Genomic DNA, 22,184 nt, shown 5'->3' on the forward strand with positions numbered 1-22,184 from the left:
AAAATATGGGTTAGAAGTTTCTAATTGAACTGATTTTTTGTGAGAATGATCTCTATGAGAAGTCTCGAATTGAGCTAATTTTTTGTGAGAATGATCTCTATGAAGAGAAGATCATCCTCACAAAAAATCAATCTAATTTGAAACTTCGAAATCCATCAATAATGATTATTAATTATTGGTACAAAATCGATGGTCGACATTCTAAATCACTTTTGATAGAATTAGAAGGTTTAAACTGGGCTGATTTTTTGTGAGGATGATCTTCTCATCATAGAGATCATCCTCCCAAAAAATCAGCTCAATCCGAAACTTTTAACCCTTATTTTGAAAAATCATCACATATGTCCTATGAACCGTCCCTATATATATATATGGGAAATGTTCAGCACCCAACCATTTGCCCAATCATTTTTGTCTTACATGGGTTAGAAGTTTTGGAATGGGTTGATTTTTTGTGAGGATGATCTCAATGGTGAGGAGCCTATCCTCACCAAAAATCAGCCCATATCAGCTCATTCCAAAACTTTTAACCCATGTAAGACAAAAATGATTGGGTGCCGAACGGGACCATATATATATAAATTCATGTGTATGTTAATACAATAAGTGTTGAAGATATTAGGGTAATTTTGATAAATTCATTAAGAGTCCGGATGAATGCACGTGGTTTTGATAATGGTACAGGGTTGGGTATGCGGATGACGTGGCAAGGGCAGAGAATCATAGATCTTTTTCATCAGGATACATAGGTGCCCTTGCCACGTCAGCAGCGTTCCCAACCATGTACCAAAACCGCATGCATTCATCAACTCATTCTTTAATGAGGTTGAGTTTAACAAGAAATCATTGCAAAAATTTTTGCATTGCAAATATCAATTAAAAAAATGAAAAAAATAATTTTGCAAGAGATTTTCCAACGGCTACCAACCAATAGTAAAATTTTCAGTGTAAAATATTTGCAAATACAAATGATTTGTAGTGTACTAAGCAGAGCCTACTTGTCCTACAAGAGAGTATGCCAAGTGTTGGGAGAGAATTGTTTTTTTAGCTCACATACTTTGATGGATGCTAACTAGTATCAGACTGTTTTTAATTAGAAAGGACTTGGTCTCCCAATATAGCTTAGTTGACCAAGGTGGAATAATATATCTTCAAAGATAATGTTTCAAATATAAGTTATTATGTAACATCTCTTAGACCAAAAAGGAACTCTTAGTCTATTTTAGAGAGGACCAATAATATATATCATAGTATTGTCGACATGAGTGCTGGCCTACCCAAATTACACCTTGTTCCAACTTGGTGGTTCATGTCGGGTATGAAAAGCCAAAACTCCCAACATCTCTCTTCAAGATAAATACGACCTAATCACATGTTGAATGTTACAACTTGTAACTACAGTGTGACAAATTATAAGTCATCCATCATGTTATCAAGTTCATGATTATCACTCTTTATATGATCTATCAATTGGATTTTCTTGATTGGTGATGCCATGTGTGTATGCTAACTTTGGTGGAACTATGCACCATTATCATCCATCCATAAAAATAAAAAATATAAATTGTTGTTTTAATATGACAAAACAAATGGTACAAAGTAGGTAGAACGAGAAAAAACAATCAAGGTAATATTTGATTAGAGTCAGAAGACTTGTGAAAATTATATGTATAATTAATATATTGAGCTAATGTTATATTTTAAAAGTGTTCCAGACCATTAAATTATTTTTCTTTAGCTCGACATATCTGTTCTGTTCTGTTCTAGTTTGGATCTAAATTTTACCCGAGGGACTCTATATGGTATCATGATTCATTACCACGTTGCGTTGCAATAAAAATGGTGTAAGGCAATGGTGATGGTGATGGTGATGGTGATGGTGGTGGTAGTGGTAGTGGTAGTAGTAGTAAAAGTGATGGTTGTATTGGTTAAAAAAAAAAACAATGCAACTAATCCAATCAAACACGTGTCACTTCAATACTCATGTTGAGAGAGGGCAAGAGATAGATCCATGCCCGACAATCTGATAAGGGAAAGAAAAATGTGGTACTCTCTGGATGAGATATAGTCCTGTTTAAGATATATTCAAGTCCCATTCATGGTGGTTTTATTGGTAAAGAAGGGTTTTTTTTTCCTTACTTTTTTGAAGACTTCTTGTAAGATGGGATAGGATGTGTAATCCATAGGCAAGTAAGAGTTTTACGGGTACTTTTGGTTGGGGGGGCCTTTTAGTTGGTTCATTGTTGTTTTCTTGTACTTTTGAGACCTCCATCATCCATTTTCTCTCTTTTTTTAATAAAATATTCTATTTATATAAAAAATGGTCCATCCACGTGAACAAGAAGGGAAGTACCCTTTGGGATGACTGTCTCATGGGTAGGATAATTGTCCAAAGAGTCGGGATGAATGCACACAATTTTGGTACGTGATTGACGTTGTAAGGGCGCTTAGAATCATAGATCTTTTTTATTGGGATACACAGGAAAAATACGTGCGGTTTTGTGCCCTTGCCATGTCAGTTGCTTACCAAACTGCTTGGCATGTGCGTAAAAATTATGGATTTGAAATAGATAATTATGGATTTGACAAAGAATAGTCATTTTCTGACACCCCCCCTCTAACACATGCCCCTTAACATGGCATGTACTAGAACCATAGATTATTTTCCTCAGGATACACGGTTGCATATGTTTATGAAGATGTACAGTTATGTATCCTGAGGGAAAAAAAATCTATGGTTCTAGCCCATGCCACATCCGAGGGCGTGTTGTCAGAGGGGCGTCAGAAAATCACGACTTTGACAAATCATGGAAGAGATTGTAGTAGATTGGTAACATATAAGGAAACTATTAAATTAGGGTTTGAAGTGAGGTAAACCTATCAATAGGGACAAGGCCATGTATTAAGGATTTTTTATCATTCTCTAAACTTGCTTTATTCTAAATAAAGGGTTGGAGACTCTTTGACGAGTAGCACAGTGGTGTCGAACAACAATGGTGAGGACGAAGATAGTATTAATAAGAAGTTTGGACATGGAATATTGATGATCTCAAGATATTTGTATTGATGGAAAAATTACATTGTAATAATTCAACTAATTCAGTTGAAAATTAGCAGGATCATGTATAGTGCTGAATAACAGAATATGCCACTTCTTGGCAGATACAGGACTACTACTTGGGCGGATTGGAGGGTAGACCGAGGCTCAACTCAAATGCTAGAGCCCTCAACCCAAGCTAAACTAAACCTGGGCATTGAGCCTGAGCTCATTATCCCAAGTTCAATTCGAGCTTGAGCTTCTACACTTGAGTTAGCCCAAGTTATGTAGTTTTAGATGGGTTGGGCAGGTTTGTGCTCAATGAGCAAGTCTAGTTTTGTTTTGATTAGCAAAACACATTTATATCTTAAACAAGAAATACAATCAATGTAAATAAATAAATAAATAAAATTTTTGGACTCACATAAGTACACACTAAATGAGACCTTCTTGGAAGTGCACCTGATGTACGTATCAGCCTTTTTTTTTTTAATTAAAAAGAGACATGACGTGAAGAAGACTACTGATGAGCTTGCTATATAGCATAGTTGGCAAGGAGGAATAATATCTTCGTAGATAAACATTTGAATATAAGTTATCATCTAACATCTGTTAGACCAAAGGTACTAAAATTAAAGGATTCTTAGACTATCTTAGAGGACCCATATTCATAGTAGTAAGATCATGTTGTTGACATAAGTGCTGCCTACCCACATTACACCTTGTTTCAACTTGTTTGTTCTTGTCGGGTGTGAAAAGCCAATCCGCCAACATAAATACAAGACAAGTATGACCTTATCACATGTCAATGTTACAACCATTAACTACAATGTGACCATTTTAAGAGTTGTCGATCATGTTATCGAATCGATGATATATATGATCGTCCATCAATCGATTTTCTAAATTGATGAATCATGTATGTGTGCAAACTTTTGCGGACCTAAGCATCACATTATCATCCATCCATCTTTTATAAAAAGGGTGAATTAGATATATTAATTAGAGATACCTCTTCATTTTCAAACTGATGACATACCCCCTTGGACCTCGGTCTTTTCTAATCAATTAATGAAAAATGTTTCAAATTCCATTATCTTCAACCTTTATCCAAAATGCCTTGATTTTTTATTTTGATAATCAGTTATGCATATTTTGCATACTTTTCACCTTCAACTTCGAGATTTTATCTATTTCAATATTCAGGGCTCATATACAAGATAAGATTTTTGGAGAAGTAAAAGACTTCGGAGTTTTTGAGGTAAAAAATGAACGATTCTTACAAAGAGTTGAGGTGAGGTTGAAAATGATTGATTGAAGATGAGGTTGAATAGAAGAAAAATAATTAACTATAAAGGTTGAAAAGAATAAAGAGATTGAAGATGATTGATATTTGAAAGAAAAATCAAAGGTCTTTTGCTAGAGGTTAAGATGAGAGCATTTAAGTAATTACTCGTTAGTCTATAAGAGAAGACCAAGTTCAAGAGGGGCATATCATCAGTTTGAAAACATGGGGGTTGTCTCAAATATTTGGAGGGGACACTTAAAAAAAATCAACTTGTTTAGGTTTTTTGTTTTGTGTGGGGACATAACGTGAAAAAAATGCGGATGGTGAGGTTTGCATGTCATGCGAGAAAGATGGGTTAGTCCCTGCTTTCACGTTGTAGTGTCTCGTGACTCGTGAGAGATTTCTCTGCTTTGTCTTGCTCTACCTTGACAAGGGTCCAGACCCACTCAGACAAGCCCCACTCTTTCTGTTTTTCTATCAAAATCACCCAAATTTTTACTGGATCTTCCTAAATTACCGGGTCAAGTCCAAGTCAAATTCCAAATCTCATTCTAGATCCAACCTGATTTGAGTATCAATTTGATTTATTCAGATTGTATCTTTGAGTTGACTCAATAACAGATATATGAGTGGAGTCAATTTTCTGAGTTGACTCAATTGATTATGAACAACATTGTTGAGTGTGTGTCTTTTTTTGTGTGATAATGGGTTCCAGACCGTAAACTCGATTAGCAGGACTGAGACAATTGGCTTCTTAAAACATCATATCTCGTCCAAATCCCCTGAGTACATGCAATACTCCCACATACCAAGTAAGTAGAGATAAATTCTTGTGGATGGTTAACGAGTGGGCTTGAACTCAAGAGTCAAAGCTCTTTCAGCCAATAAAGGAAAGAAGGAGATTCCCGTCTCCAACTCTTAAGAAAATGAAAAAGTGACGGTTACAAACATCTCAAACAATTTACAATTGGTGACGTATGACAGCGATGCATGTTTGTGATGTTTGGCGAAGGGTTATTGTTAGGTATTAACATATATCTAAGCATTCGCATGCGCTAGACCGTTGCAGATAAATATCATATGATTGCTTTTCAATCAAAAAAGGTGATTTTGACATGGCAATGTGACATACCAAACTATCAAGAATTTACCCTTTTAGGATGAATGAGTCAATTTCATAGGTAAAGGTACATAATTTAATACGCTCGACCTTGTTATTCTTTCGAACTGATTTTATTGTTAGAATGTGTGCATAAGGTAGAAGATTCCATGGAAAATAAAAAGAAAATTACATCCACCATTCAAGTGCAATATATGGAGACCATTACATCATGGAAGGCTTGATTTGGATATTTTCTTTCAGTAAACAGTTTAATGTCTCTCACTTCTAAATGCCTTATGGGACACATAATCGAGACCATTACATCATGGAAGGCTTGAGTTAGATGTTTTCTTTCAGTAAACAGTTTAATGTCTCTCACTTCTAAAATGCCCTTATGGGACACATAATCGGACCACTAAGTGTGTTGGGGCTTTGGTGGATTAATGCACAAACATTCAATTTTAAAGTTGGCTTAAAGTTATTAGATTTGATAATTTTCAATATTAATTTTAATCAAGTTTATAATAATTGTAACAGTTTATCAAATTTTTTTTTTTTAATAATTTCAACGGAATAATAAAAATAAAATAAAAAATTAGAATCTCATAACATCGTTGAGCCCAATTGTTTATATCAAAATACATTTTTAGAGGATTACATTAAATTATTTGTGTTCAGGAGAATAACAATTTACTTTTGTGAAGCTCTTTCCTTACTAACATAGTAAGATTTTGAATCTTATTAAGGGTCAATTTGCTCAAATGAATTATCACATCAGAAACCCAATATCACAATTTTATAAGTTTCATCAAAAAATTAAAATAAAAAAAATTAATTTTTATTTTCCATTGAATTATATCTAAGATTTTAAAAATGGATGACTATCAAACTTCCTCGTAACTCCCAAACATAAAAATAAAATTCAATGATAAAAAATAATTTTTTTTCCTCAAATTTTATTTTTTACAAACCTAAACATCAGATCATATTTTTGGATCCCAAATGGTGAGCCCAAGAATCCTTTGTAAGGCTAGGGGACTCTTTACTTTTCAAGAAGTATATAAAATGTACACGTGGCATACACTCCTTTTATTTAAAATCAACCAGATATACTATTTAAGACCAACCAATATCAAAATGATTTGGACAGGTCATTCCATTGTGGGTCCCAGTTGAATTAGTTAATTCTAAAAGCCAACCACGTTATTGCCATATTAATGAATTAAAGGGTATTCTGGTAATTTAAGTAACAAGAGTTCGGTTGCTCTGTAAATTTAATATTTAACGTGGAGTCTGTTGGTGCACGTCAACCCCTCTCGCAAAGGCCAGACACAAGCATCGTGCAGTAAGCGACGTCGAAGAATCACCACAAAACTACTACTTGGCTTTAAAGACTACGTGGTCCAACAAATTTATGCCACGTCATCTTTATAGGTGGGTCCCACAACTGTTACCAAACAGATTTACGTCTCCCGCCATCCCACGTGAGCCGCACCTCTTCGCGATCTAATTGGACTGCCTAGCTTTTCGTCGGTAGTAATTCGGTGTTGTACTTGACATCATCAGAGTGCTGTATTGTACTGTTCTATCTCCCTAATAATAATTTAGTGGTGAACTTTAATTTGATGAACAAGCAAATAAGGGCTTGTTTGATTGAGGAAATTGTATCCTTGAGTCTTTGAAAAATCTCAACTTTAACTATAATACTTGAATTGGATGATGTAGATAAATAAATAAATTACATTAGTAATTCTTGTAAAAAACTCAATTTTTTTTTATTTTTTTTTAATTAAGGTATTCAAACCAGTTAGAGCACCTAAATAATCCTCGAATTAAGAATTTGTTGTTAAGAAATTTTTGTGTTAAACTGATGAATCAATGGCATGACACCATGTGTATTGAAAAAACACTTACATTGTGTTTGAATTGAGGGAAATGGAAAGAAAAGAAACCTTATTTCTCTCCATCTTATTTGATTTAACAATAAAAAATATTTAAGTTTGGAAAGACAAAAAAGTTAGAGTTGTAATTTTTAATACATTTTTTTAGTTATAAACATTTTATTTTCCTCTATTTCTCTCCTATTTGAAGAGGAAAAATCGAGCCGTTTTTCTCTCCATTACTTTTCTCTCCTCGCTTGACAATCCAAACGAAAATTTTGTGCTAAGTTGATAAATCAATGGCATGACGTCACGTGCATTATAAAAGGCATGCGTGATTTGTTGGTAGAGAGAAAATTTCCGAAAAATTAGGAGTTTGGATTTTAACTCTGTGTTTGGATTGGGAAAACAAAAAGAATAGAAAAATTATGAGTTTCTCTACTCTAATTCTCGGGACACATGTAGTCCTCTCTCCCCCACACGCACTAGGCACTAAGGCTTCTGACCATAATTTTAGAATCAATTTAGATTGTACTTGAATTGGATAATATAGATCTTTAAATAGGCTTGATGACCAACTAAGATAGAGTGGTGTTAATCCATAGATTATTAGTATGATTTCTCTATTTATTATTTGAAGAATTAAAAAATATTTAGTAAAATTTGATTTTTGATTAAATATATATATTCTTCTATCACACTTTATACAACATTATAGATGAGATTTAATAAAAAGCTTTTGAGATTTATGAAGAATATAAAGTTGGGTGTTCAAAACAAATCCTAAAACTCAACTGATACATAATTTCTAGAAATTGAAGAATACCTTTTTTCATGGACACATGTCAATGTGCCCAAAAAAATGTCCCAAGAAGTTAGATTACAAGCCAACAACAAATAGTACAGGATCCAATATTTAAAAATTTAAAGCCCAACCCCTGACCCACCAAAACTTGAAAACTTTCTCATCTCATGTTTTTCGGTGGGATTGTTCTACTAATCTTCACGGATAAGGATAAAAGCAAGTAACCCCCCTTATACGTCAACCTCTGTCCCTAACTTTTGCTGACGTCATCTAACTTTCTGGATTATTTTACAATTAAATCAATCTCACCACCTTCCAACCACATATAAATACTTCAAAGTTTGGGGACCTCTCGTGACAAATTCTCTAAAACCTAATTTTTCAGTCTTAAAAGACTTAAAGCGTCTACTTCTCGCCTTCTCGCCTTCTTCAACATTCGAGTGAGAATTCGATAATGGAAAGATCTTCTCTAGAATGGGTTAGAGGGGTTTGTATTGGAAAAGGTTCGTTTGGCACCGTTAACCTCGCCGTTAATAAATCAGACGGATGTATTTTCGCCGTTAAGTCCGTTAATTTGAAGACAGCTCTTCCTTCCCACATTGAATCTCTAGAAAACGAAATTCGGATTCTCCAAACACTTTCTTCACCTCACGTGATTCACTACCTCGGTAATGATCTAACACACGTGTCGGATACGGCAATGGAAACGTTCCGGAATTTACACGTGGAGTACATGTCTGGTGGGACAGTTGCTGATTTGGCAAGTCAATTGTGCGGTAAAGGTGCTTACGTGGACGAACAAATTGTGCGGTCGTACACGTGGCGGATTCTCTCAGCGTTGGAGTATGTACACTCGAGGGGAATTGTCCATTGCGACGTAAAGGGCAGTAATGTGTTGGTGGGTCCTACTCCTGGAGTAGCGAAACTCGCCGATTTTGGATCGGCGAGGAGAATCAACGGCGAAGATGACGGAGGAAAGATGATAGTGCCACATGGAACGCCGTTGTGGATGGCACCGGAGGTGATTCGACAAGAACGGCAAGGGCCGGAATCTGACGTTTGGTCGTTAGGTTGCACAGTTATCGAGATGATCACTGGAAGGCCGCCATGGAAAGATTTCGGTACTGCGACTTTGTGTCAGATCGGATTCTCTGACGAATTGCCGGAATTTCCACCGCAGTTATCGGAATCTGGTCGAGATTTCCTAGAAAAGTGTTTAAGGAGAGATCCGAGTGATCGATGGACATGCGAGCAACTGTTACAACATCCGTTCGTATCGGCCGATATTGTTTTCGAATCGTCTCCTCGTAGCGTTCTTGATTGGTCAAATTCAGAATTTAACAAAGACGAAGACGATGATGAAGAAATTAAAAATGGTTCCGATTTGGTAAATTTTACAATTTCAGCTAAGGAGAGGATTAGGGAATTAGCTTCAGAAAGAGGGGTAGTTTGGGAATCTGAAGGTTGGGAGGTGGTGAGATGTGGTTCTGTTAGTGATGAAGAGGAAAGAGAAAGGACGAATTCGGAATATTTGAATTGTTTGAGTGGTAGAGTGGGAAGTGATGGAATAAAGTGGGAATATTTGAAGAATATTAGTTGTGTCAGCTTAGACAGTTGTTCGTGTGGTTGCTGCAAAGCTGGTTTGGGTTGTCAGCGGCTCGGGTTGGAAAAGAGGGATTTTGTGGTGGTGTGTTGGTGGTGTAAATTATTTTTATTATTTATTATATTCAGATTTCGATTATTATTTTTATACTTGACTTCAATTGAACAATGGGAGTCTAAAATCCCAAATTTTGTTTACGATGGGACCCACCTATGTGTTTTTTATTTTATTTTAAAGTCTTTAGGGTCTGATCACATGGAATTGGTGTTCAAGGGAAGATGAATTTTTTGGAAAAATGAATTTTTTGGTAAAATGGATTTCATTGCATGAGACAAATCGAAAAAGAAAGTTGGGTTTTTAGTTAGGTTTAAAAAATCTAATTGTTGAATTGGTTGGACCTATGTAAAATTCGATTGGACCCTCTACTTTAAAAATTAAAAATTAAAAAAAATTAAAAAAAATTAAAGAGTCGTGATAAGCCGACTCTTTTTGTATTTATTTTTTATTATTATTTTATGTACGCTCCCTTCATAGAACAATACACACAAGGACAGGCCTTTATGATTTTGTACGATTCTACGGAGGAAACGAACAAAAAAAAAGAAAAGTCAAATTATCACAACTCAAAATTATATTATCCTAAAATATTTTTATTCATATTCATAAAAGCATAATACTTACAAAAATTGATTATGTTACAAAATCCATTAAGATCATGGGGAAACCTTGAGTTTAAGCATAATTTTAAGAGTAGTGATTTTCCGACTCTCCCACGTGGTATACTCTCTTGATGTGGCATGTGCTAGAACCATAGATCTTTTTGTTTCGGAATACACAACTACACATATTTATAGGGATATGTATATGTGTATCCCCAAACAAACAAAAATCTATGGTTCTAGCACATGTCATGTTAGGAGAGTATTTTGAGTATGCCATTTGGGAGAGTTAAATTATCACGACTCTAGTTTTACTGCTTATCAAGTCAACTTAATTGGATTTCAAGATGACTCGACCCAAAATTCAATGGAACCAATTTGTTAGTCAACTTGATAAATCATCAAGCCAACTCTGGTAATTCAAGTTAGAAACTCAATCAAGTTATAAGACTATAAATATTGTATTTATTTTAAAATTTAAATATATTAAAAACTATATTTTTTGAATTTTTTTCAATATAATATGTTTTTATTTTGACTTGAAGATCAAGAGTCAACTCATTAGTTGTCGACATGATTCATAGGTATCTAAGTTAAGAATTTTAAAACTAGGGATTTTAGTTTTAAGGTGAGGATAATGGTGAGAGAATAACATTAGGAGTTGGGAATATCGTTTTCCTAAGGGGATGAATGAGATTAAAAATTCAATCAGGCCGGATACAGGTCAACTTGGCCCGCCCCGGATGATTGTATTTCCCATTTTTCTTTGTTTCGTTTTTTAATTCGAAATTTAAACTAAGCCTTGAAATAATTTCTATTAGTGGATCCCACCCCATGATTGTTTGGCTGGCCAAATCTTTGGATCCTTACAAGGGACAAATACGCTCTATGCCGTCGGTGCAAATGTATGATTGTTTCATACTTCACATAAAAGAAACATAGATGATAGGTATAATAAGTGGCATTAAAATCTCTTATGGCCAACGTTTGGTTACAAGGGAAGTTGTGTCTTTTATATGGATAAAAGACATGGATCATAATTTTCGGCTAGGGAGATATCTTCGTTTCGGAATTAGATGCATGTACACCATGGTTTCAACTTCCAAAAATAATCAGAGACCGAGATTACTTGTCGACATCCCTTGTTTTCTCATTCACCAAAATGTAGAGGGATATGTCTAAATCACCTCAGGTAGGGTAGGTCAAGTGTTCGAAATCCCATGAAGCAATGAATTCCTTGGGGCCACCCTTCAGGGTTCAGATGACAACATTTTGAGTGAGTTATGCGTGTGATCGTGGGATTAATCTGACCCGAAGAGTGGGGATACCCACGATGAGAAAAAAAAATCACCTTAAAAGTTTTGATTTTATTAGTTATGGACTAATAACGTGTAAACATCTTGAAGACTATTTTAGTCATTAACAAGAAAAAGGAAGACGAAGAGGACTTTATCAGATGAAAATTAATACCAAAAGCGAGAAATTGGCTCAAGGAACTTCTCACTTGTACTCATTTTCAATTTCTGCATTTTATGGGAAGCACTTCTCAAACTTGTTATAAAAGTAAAATTGGCTACTTAAGCATCTTAACACGTGACAAAGTGGGATGGTGCATGGGGCTCCGTGTAGATTAGTCTCACCAAAAGTTGGGGATACTCCCCGGTCTACCAAAAAAAAAAGTTTGTTATAAAAGTAATTTGAACCACCAAAAATGCTTTTAAGCGTCGTAAGCACTTTCCCATTGCATTCTCAAAAGCTACCTACAATATTCTTGGCACTTTGGGGCTTGGGGATGGCTTCTATTTCACTATTTGTCACATTTAGATACCAATTGTGTCTCCACTTTTTTTTTTTTTGACATAAATGTCCTTCTTGACTTCCATTTTATAATAAATTATGTTTTAATTATAATTTTTGTCCCTTACTTATTTTGAATTATTATTATTTAATATTGTAAATTCTTTTCATTAAATATTACAAAGCATTATAATCCATTCAAACAACTTCAACAGTTGTTTCTTAGTGATTAGAATCATATAAAATCCTAAATGCAATCAATAGAAATCTTAACAAATAAAAAATTATTTTAAAATTATTTTAAATGGTTGATTATTTTTTTTATATATTTAAATGGGGATGTAACAAGTAAAGTTGGATTGCCAATAGTAATTTTATTATTATTTTTAATTATATGAAGAGTGAATTGGATACATGAATAGTGATTTAGAGGGAGGTACCCCATTGGAGTTCAACTTAATTCGGAAGACAGCATCTTCTCTAAAATCAGAGAAGATGCTAATATAGAGACAAAAAGTAGACATTTGCATTAGAGCACTCCAACTGATCTTTATATTTCTAAATTTAGAGATAGAGACGTCCAAACCTATCTCCAACCAGTCTCTAAATCTCAAATAGTCCCTCTATTTCACCTATTCATGTTTCTAAATCTAGATGTGCTAGAAAGTTTTAAAAACTATCTCTATTTTGCTATCATCACTTGTAAATATCTATTTTGTCCTCATTTTTTTTACATAAATACCATTCTAGACTTTCTTTTTTCAATAAAATATGTTTTAAATATAATTTTTGCCTCCTATTTATTTTCAATTATTTTCATTCAATATTTTAAATTCTTTTCATTAATTTCTTTACATAAATAACTTTTTTTTTATATTTAAATTAGGGTGTAACATGTAAAGTTGGGCGGCCAATAGCAACTCTATTATTATTTTTTAATATTAAATTGAACTGTAACAAGTAAAATTAGGTTGTCAACTCTATTAATTTTTATTTTATTTTTTAATTATGTGAACAGTGAATTAAAGGAATGAATATTGATTTAGAGGGGAGTTCAACTTGGCTCTAAGGAGAGCATTTTTCTAAACTCATTGAAGATGCCAATATAGAGCCAAAAAATAGAGGTGTGGGTTGGAGTTAATCTTAAGCACTTAAACCCATCCCATCTAATTAAGCGAATAATTGGAAGCCCAATGTTCCAAAGGTTTGAAGCCGAACGGCCTGAACCTATGCCATCTAGTATCGGGTTGGTAGGTCTAGATTGAGTTGTTTTGCAGGGAACATCAAACGTCATCAACGTGCCAAACTTAACATGTTTATAACTATAATTGAACCATGCCAATATTCACATCCATAGCAGGAACAGTGTGCATGTCATTCATTATTTTGGTATCGTTAGAAAACTTATGGTTATTCTCTTGAAATGAGTTTTCACCTAAAAGAGGAATCACCTGTTTGTAACGCACGATTGCACGCGAATTGTTGGGTTAGAATTAAGAGTATTGGGAGTTGATAGCAATTCCAAAATAAACACTACAGTTTGGCTATTGTTTAATAGAGTTGGAGTTGGAATCATTATCAGATATCCACGATGAAATGTTGGAATTGGTCACCATGCACGACCATGTGGTCTTGGCACCAAAAGTGTGAGACAACGTGGCGAAATAGAACCCCAGAGAGGACACCATCCAAAGAGCAAAGTGGAATTAAGTCGTGGGAGTTGCAATTCCAACTAATTTGTGGCTCCATTTTCAAGGATTCCCTAAATTTGTTGACCCTCAAAATTAACTGTTGAAGATGCACTTAAATCCATGAAATTGGTAAGAGTGAGGTCAGGGTGCTACTCCAAGTCTGATTCCACTTGACAAGGGGGGTCAAGAGTGGTAAATTGGGACACCCTTGAGAGGACACCATCCAGAAAAGTGGAATTGTGTCACTGAAGTTTCAACTCCAACTAACTTAAGCTGACCATCACCTTAAAAGTTTGAAGATAGCCCAGAATCCATGAAATTGGTAAGAAATCAATCATGAAATTGATTCTAACAATTGGTTCACTAAGGGTCATGGGCACATTAAGACTATGTTTGGTAACACTTCTGAAGACTCAAGTCTGGAGTCTGGAAATGTCTGAAGTCTGAAACTAGAAACCAAACTTCACAAGTGTTTTTTTAACATCCCTCTATAAATGGTTCAAAACTTCTGAATTTTGATTCTAAAATATGAAATCTGAAATCTAAATAAAAACAAAAAGAAATAAAACTTCTAAAGTCTGAATTTTAAAAGTGAACTACCTTCATTCAGACTTCAGAAGTGTTACCAAACACACTCTAAGTGACTTATCCTAAGATCAATTCTTGTTTTTTAGGGATTATATATATAAGAGAAACAATGTTGTTGAGAATCCTTTCAAGTATTCTCTTATTTCATCTTAATTGATGAGAGTTCCAAACCTGGTTTGAGGCTAGTGTTTTCCTTGGGTTTAACGTGGAGACTTTCTTGAAATCATAATAGTCCATCATTAATTATTCAATGGTCGAGATTGGAGCCGATCTCATCAAGTTTTATTGAGAGCAACTACCTTGGATCCCTATAGAAACTAAAATTAACCCATGTTATGTCATACACCCTACCAAATAAAATTTAAGGTATTTTAGAAACACCCCCCTGTAAAATTGGTGATATTAGGTTTACACCCTAACAAAATGCAAGATTAGGCTTACCCCCCTCGATTGTAAGTGAAGGTTGTGTTATCTTGATGATTTAACGGTAAAATGTTCTTTAAATTCTTAAATCACTAAATCAAAATTTCACTATTAAATCATCAAGAAAAAAACTACCTTGACTTACAGTCAAAGAGTTAAACCCAATCTTGCATTTTACAAGGGGGTAAACCTAATATCACCAATTTTAAAGAGGGTGTTTCTAAAATACCCTAAAATTTATGGAGCTGGATTTTGGACTTGATTGATAAGCAAATGTGAAAGAAAATTCTTCCACCACATTCAAAGCCATCAAGGTTCAATCCAGTTCTTGGACCAGATAGATGTGGGCTCAGGTGTGGATGATAGACCGAGTTTGCATTGCACCCGAGCCCTTGTTATCATCATCATTTTAGCTAATTCGAGAGATTTGAGAACGGCTAAAAATATATATTTCTCCTCCATTTAATGAATGAAATGTTTAATTAGGATTCAATAGGGGTGGCAATCTTAACATGAACCACTAACACAACTCGAAAAATGACACAAATTTAAAAGGTTTGGGTTAGAATAGTATCGACCCACCTAACACGATTATTAATCCGTTTTGACATGTTTAATGATTGTGTTATTAACATGTCATTTTAAATCATAAAGCATAGGAGGTATCTCAAATATTAATACTTATTTAAGGATTAATTTTTCATTGGAAATTCCTAGAACTTTAAAATAATACTTTTTTTTTTTTTTTTACAAATTTTATAAAATAAGAGCATTTTTTTTAAATACTTAAGAGTTAAGCTTTCAGTTTGGGAAAGATAAAAACTTTTCTTACTAAGTAAGGAAAATTTCCTAATTGTATTATCTTGTGGTATCAAAAATATGATCTGATGCCACATGGATGCAGAGCAAAAAAAAATTCTAAGAACATTTGAGGTTTTTTTTTTTTTAAATGGAATTTATTTTTTTCACATAAAATTAAAATTTTACTGAACAGGCTACATGGGTCAGGTCAAGTTACCTATTTAATAAATGTGTCGGGTTTGTATTGGAATTTTTTTTAAAATATCAATACGACTCTACCCATTACCATCCCTAGGTTTCATGTTAGGAGGTGACAGATTTTTATATTGACTTTCAACCTGACACGATCCTCCTTTATTCAAATTGGGACCATTGGACCAGTAATGCAATTAAAAGAATGCATGAAACAGGTGAATAGAGAAAGTTCGGGGTTGGAAGGGATCAAAATATATAAGTTATAAATTGGCGAACTCGACAATGACACATTTGGAATAAGATTCGAGATTCGAGAACACGTTTCTACAGTGTAGGATGACTAAACATTTTGGTAGAGTTGTCGACTTTGGTCCACTAACCGAGCTTGGACCAAACCAAAAGCAAGGGTTGGGCCTCATGGATTAAAAACTTGTCCGAGATGGGGAGATGACTCAAGTCTAGATAATCAATGTGAATCAATTACCACAAAAACGTCCAAGATACAAGATGACTCATCTAATATTTTGAAAATGTCTCTGTCGAGTTTATGAAAGCTTGATGAAGTCAATTAGGTTAAATATTTTTTAAAATAAAATGATTTTTTTTTTCATAATTTAAATATTTATTATTTATATAAAAATAAGATTTTCTAACATCTACAAATCCATGTGCTAATAATAAAAATAAATAATTATTTAACTATAAACATATATTAGTAAATAATTTTAAATTAGTTTAACTCATTCGAAACAAGATGAATCGGACAAGTCAACTCAATATTTGAGAGGGATGAGATGAGACGAAATACCAAGTTTTATGACCATGTAGGGTCTTGATCGTGAGCCCATAAGGTACGGTCATATTCATAATTTTCAAGCCCACGTAATCCACGTCGGGTTGGGTTATGACTTAATAGTACTCAGCCCAGCCTGAGCTGGCCCAGATAATCATATTAAGTATAATATTAACTATATATAATACATGAATAATGTATAAAATAAAAGTACAAGAATGTAAATTAAACAAATAAGTTCTCTCTATTAGATTCTGATTTTGAATTTTCAATGGTTTTTGTGGTTCTCTATTTGTTGAAAGAGTATTGAATGTTGGGTCCATTTTCTGTTTCTAATAACCAAAACTTGGGATAGGAATGACTCTATTCGTAAAGTTCACGACGATAAAATATTTGAATTTAGATGACTAGAAATCAACCAATCAAACCCGAAAAATAAGTCCGGGTTGAACTGGGAAGGAGGAATTTATGATTGGATCAAGTGGGCCAATGATACAGAACTTTTTAAGTACTCTTTTGGGCCCAATACCTCTCTAGGTTGGATCATTTGGTGGGTCTATATTACACAAACAAGAGAACTTTGATTTGATGACTTTTGATTATTAGATTTGATGATAATTGATGGTTGATTTCTAGTCCTTATTTGTCCATTTTAGAATATTAAGTTCTAACTTATATAAATCATTGAATGTGCAATGCTCCCTAAAGTCCTTGTTAGTAGTACTCTCAAAGCTAATTTGGGCCTAGACTCTCACGATAGGTCACAAGACTTGCTATTATTATTATGGGCTACTGCCTACTAGACCCAATATAATGTGCTGCTTAGCATTTTTTTTTTTTTTTTTTCTTTTAAGGAGATCATCAAAATTTTAATTTTATATTGATGAAACATCGAATTGGTAGTTCTACGACATACCTATCTAGGCATGTTTCGCATAAATGTTTTAGTACGAGGAACTCCCATCAAATAATTGGGCAAAAGAGGTCCTTTAATGGTAGATCGTCTAACTAAAAAGGCTTTAAAGAAAACAAAACCAAGAGTACCCAATTGCCTAGATCGACTCCTCAAGAAATATGATCTTTTATTTTTATTTTTAGTTTTATTTTTTATCTTTTATAATCTGAGTTTTCTATGAACTCTAGAAGGCCCTTGTGTTGAATTTCATTAAGTCACATTGGCCCAACATCCCTTTAGTAAGATTTGATATTGGTTTTCTTTTAGTGGTAATTTAATTTGAAAAAGCTTAAACGAATTAGTTTTTGATATTTATTTATTTATTTTTCTGTTTTGTTTTGTTTCAGTAAATATGTTTACGGGGTTCATCAACTTTTGTACATGTGATCGTTACCCGTTTAAAAATTTAATTGGTGTATTCTGTTACCCAAAAATTAAAGTTAAAATTACCAATATTTCAAACTTGACTAATTGATCCAAAACGAAAAAAAGCCAGAAACTTCAAAGTTAACAACTCACACAAATATTAAAAGATATTCTAAATTTTTTAAAAATTCTATTTTATTTTCAAAGAAAATTAATGCTAAAGATATATATACTTGATTGGGTCAAGATTTTAATATGTATAAGTCCTTAAAGTGGGACCTTTACAATAATTTCTTTTATACAATTTCAAATCAAAGATACTATATATAACGTCATCGAGCATCTAAATCATGGAAAATGCCAGCCACACCATTGGGTTTGACACCCTCTATCAACATGACCGTTAGAAGACTAATTTGATTCCCCATGTTTTGAAGGAGAGCTATTTGTGCTTTGTTGAATGTGCATCGAAAAACTTCTCACAACACTTGATTAAAGTGATCAATATTAGTAAAATGAAAATGTCAAGGTCATTGAAGAGAAAAGAAAAAATATATATATGAAGAGTTTGGATCTATGTTACCTCAAGATTCAAGAAGCCAATCTAGAATGAAAAATACAAATAAAATATGCACAAATCAAATGAAATAATGATATGAGAGCAGAAAAATAATAAAATAAAATAAAAATACTATAAGCCTTTGCTTGAAACTTTACAGAGAGATATTTTTTAAGAGCAAACCGAGTACCCAAATCCTGGGTTGGAGTCTTATCCACAACACTCAATCCTTAAAACCAATTGTTATGAATGATTAAGAATTTTTTTCCTTTGAAGGAATGATTAGATCAGGTGGCGAGTCTAAATAGATTGTATTTTTTTTTTCCTTTGTGGGTTCTCTATTGTTCCATATTTTTTTTTCAGAGAGAGAGAGAGAGATGAGAAGTTAGGTGGTTTAAATTTTCAAAAGAGTGAGTTGGTTTATGGCGTTAGGTCTAAGCAATATTTTTTTTTTTGTCAGTGGGAGTGCTCTTCACCGTTGGATTTTCACAACTCTATCTTAGATCATAGGTTATGCTTATTACCGTGACAAAACCCTATTTTGAATAATAGATTTATAGAAAATTACATGTTGTGTACCAGAGTCCTACTAATCCCCAAATTGAGAGGCAATGCAATTGGGTTGAGACTATATATGTCCTCGAAAGGATGACAAGAGCACCATCCTAAGGGTTGTGTTTGGATTGAGAGAAACAGAGAGAAGAGAAAATAAGGGAAGAGAAAATAAATAAGTTTCTCTTCATTTCTCTTGTTTGGATTGTTAAGTAGAAAGAAAAGAGAAAAGAAATGAAGAGAAATCCTTTTAAAATATTTTATAATTCCAACTTTGCCCTTAGATATCTTTTTAAGGTATTTTAAAATTTCAAAGTTGTCATAAATTCTCACTTGTCGATCCAAACATGGTGAAAAGAAATTGAATTTCTCTTCTCTCCACTTCTCTCTATCCCAACATGTTTACGTCCGTTTAATGATCAAGGTCATTTAATCTATTGATTATTTTCCCAAAATCATTACTACCCTCTCTTTTTTATTGTCAAAAAAGTTGACAGATACAAGTTTTTAAATGCGATTTAATACAAGGTTTTGATTCACGAGAAAAATTAAAATATATTAATTGAAACATTCTCGTACAATCCAATTTTTAAAATTTTTCAGGGTCAATAATTATTTTCAATCAAGATCAAAATTGAAGTGTTTGGTTGAAATATTTCAAAACGACACAAAACACTAAACTATAGTTATAATTACATCTTTAACTTTACACGAGATATTTACGTGTGTGAGAGGCCCACCAATTTGCAACTCTCTTCTATCTTTGTACTTTATACACAGTGAGTGCACTGCGCACCACTAAGTGTCTATTTAAAAAAAATTTAACTTTTTTGTGCTAAAGCACGCTGGGAGCGCACGATAATACCCTTCGCTTAAAAGCGACGCGAAAATGAGGTCAGTCGTGTCGTGACTCGTTAGCCACCTTCATGGCTTCACCTAGAGTTGGACCAAAGCGGCATATGTACAAAACACGCGCGGCTCATTATAGCAGGTCTTAATTTTCTGTTTATTTATGGAATCCGACTAACCTTACTAAGTTAGTAAGGATATCAACCCTACTAAGGGTCTTTGGTTTCACCTTGTGACATCCAAAAACATGATCCTATGATTAAGGGTTGTAAATGACAAAATTATATGTATTTTAAAAACATTCATAAAAAATATTTTTCACCGTTGAATTTCAATTTTAAGTTTTAGAATTATGTGGAAGTTCTTAACCGTCCATTTTTAAAATCTTGGATCAACTTCAAAATATATATATATATATATATATATATTGGATCAGGTTCAAACGACAACCATTTCAACACACATATAGACAACGTGTTTTGTCTTATATGGGCAAAAATGTTTAGAATGGGCTGATTTTTTGTGAGGAGGATCTCTGTGGTGAGGAGATCATCCTTGTCAAAAAATCAGCTCATTCCAAAACTTCTAGACCGTCCAATTTTTATTGAAAAATTATAGACCGTCCAATTTTTGTAAATCAATTTTGATAGGGTTACAAGTTTGAAATGGGATGATTTTTTGCCAGGATGATCCCCTCATCACAGAGATCATCCTCACACAAAAAATCAGCTCATTCCAAACATTTTTGCCCATATAAGACAAACACGTTGTCTATATGTGTGTCGCAATGTGTGTTGCAGGAACCCGACCCATATATATATATATATATATATATATATATATATATATATATATATAAGGGGGCGGTTCGACGGACGTCTCAATAACCATATGAGAAACTGATGTTTCTCTGATGTTAGATGGGCTGAAATCAACGGCGCACACACGTCCGCACGTCAGTTCAGTTATTAAAAACGGAATTTTCAAAATTTGCAAACACATCCCTCCGTTTTTACAAATTTCGAACTAACTCTCCTTCTCTCTTTCTACTTGACAGAACGAGAGTTCAGTCGTTCTCTCTCTCTTCGTCTCCATCGAAATCCTGAGAGTCATTGAGAGCTCGCTCACTCGCTCTCTCTCTCTCTCTCTCTCTGTTTTCATCTTCATCTCCATTGAAACGAGGTACTGGAGAGCTCCTAGAGGTATTGTCTGGGCATTCTGGAGCTGTTAACTCTGTGAACTGGAATCCAGCTAACCCCCATATGTTGGCATCAGCCAGTGATGACCGTACAATTCGCATATGGGGTTTAAATCAGGTCAAACCGAAGCGTAAGGATGCTGAGAGTAATGGTTTTATCCATCATTGCAATGGAGGAACTTGAAGATAACAAAAACATGGGAATAATCAGATATTGATGTTCTCTTCTAGTCCATTGGTTTCATGTAAATTCTTCTCCTTTTCACCTTTATTGCTCCTCTTTCTTTTTCTTTTTTGTCTTGGCATTCATAGCAAACACGCATGTAAATTGTGCGGCCGCTGTCTGCGAATAAACCATTTACTGATGACCATTTTTTTTTTATAACTGTTTTGTTCAATTTATATTTCACTAATGGGCAGTTGGGAAATCCATGCTGTGAAATGGAGAAGGGCAGGGATGCCTTAATTAAGGATTTGAAAAAGATTCCTTTTCTAATTTCTTTCATAAAACAGGACAATCTTAATCTGCCCCTTCCCCTAGAACCCAAATTAAACTTAGTCATATTCGCTGCAGCAGTGGTGGCAACTTGACTCCTAAGGAGCTTACAGTAGTCTGGATGATGGGGACTATGACATCCTCAAGTATGCAAAATCATTCTTCTTTTGTTACATTACAAAAGAGAGTGTAAAGTCCCCCTTTCATCGCATCGACTTCGTTTTCAATGGAGATGAAGATGAAAACAGAGAGAGAGAAGAGAGAGAGAGAGAGAGAGAGAGCGAGAGAGGAGCGAGGGAGGTGAGCGATTCGCGGCTCTAGGGATTCGATGAGTCGATGGCTCTCAGGATTTAGATAGAGACGAAGAGAGAGAGAACGACTGAACTCTCGTTCTGTCGAGTAGAAAGAGAGAAGGAGAGTTAGTTCGAAATTTGTAAAAACGGAGGGATGTGTTTGCAAATTTTTAAAATTCCGTTTTTAATAACTGAACTGACGTGCGGACGTATGTGCGCCGTTGATTTTAGCCCATCTAACGTCAGAGAAACAT

General features: G+C 34.1%; 1 protein-coding gene across 1 annotated transcript; it reads left to right on the forward strand.

Annotated features, from left to right (window-relative positions):
* The first annotated feature begins 8,380 nt into the window (after positions 1-8,380).
* LOC147386319 (mitogen-activated protein kinase kinase kinase 17-like) lies at positions 8,381-10,012 on the forward strand. The gene has a single exon (XM_086424378.1). The coding sequence runs from the start codon at positions 8,567-8,569 to the stop codon at positions 9,995-9,997; it is 1,431 nt and encodes a 476-aa protein (XP_086280504.1). The 5' UTR covers positions 8,381-8,566; the 3' UTR covers positions 9,998-10,012.
* The last annotated feature ends 12,172 nt before the right edge of the window (positions 10,013-22,184 follow it).

This window comes from Akebia trifoliata, chromosome 14 (genome assembly GCF_017979445.1).
Source record: "Akebia trifoliata isolate Shusen 1 chromosome 14, ASM1797944v1, whole genome shotgun sequence".
Taxonomy (NCBI): Eukaryota; Viridiplantae; Streptophyta; class Magnoliopsida; order Ranunculales; family Lardizabalaceae; genus Akebia; species Akebia trifoliata.

Coding starts and splice junctions, on each gene's coding strand:
- LOC147386319 (XM_086424378.1), top strand. CDS start 8,567: ATGGAAAGATCTTCTCTAGAATGGGTTAGAGGGGTTTGTATTGGAAAA.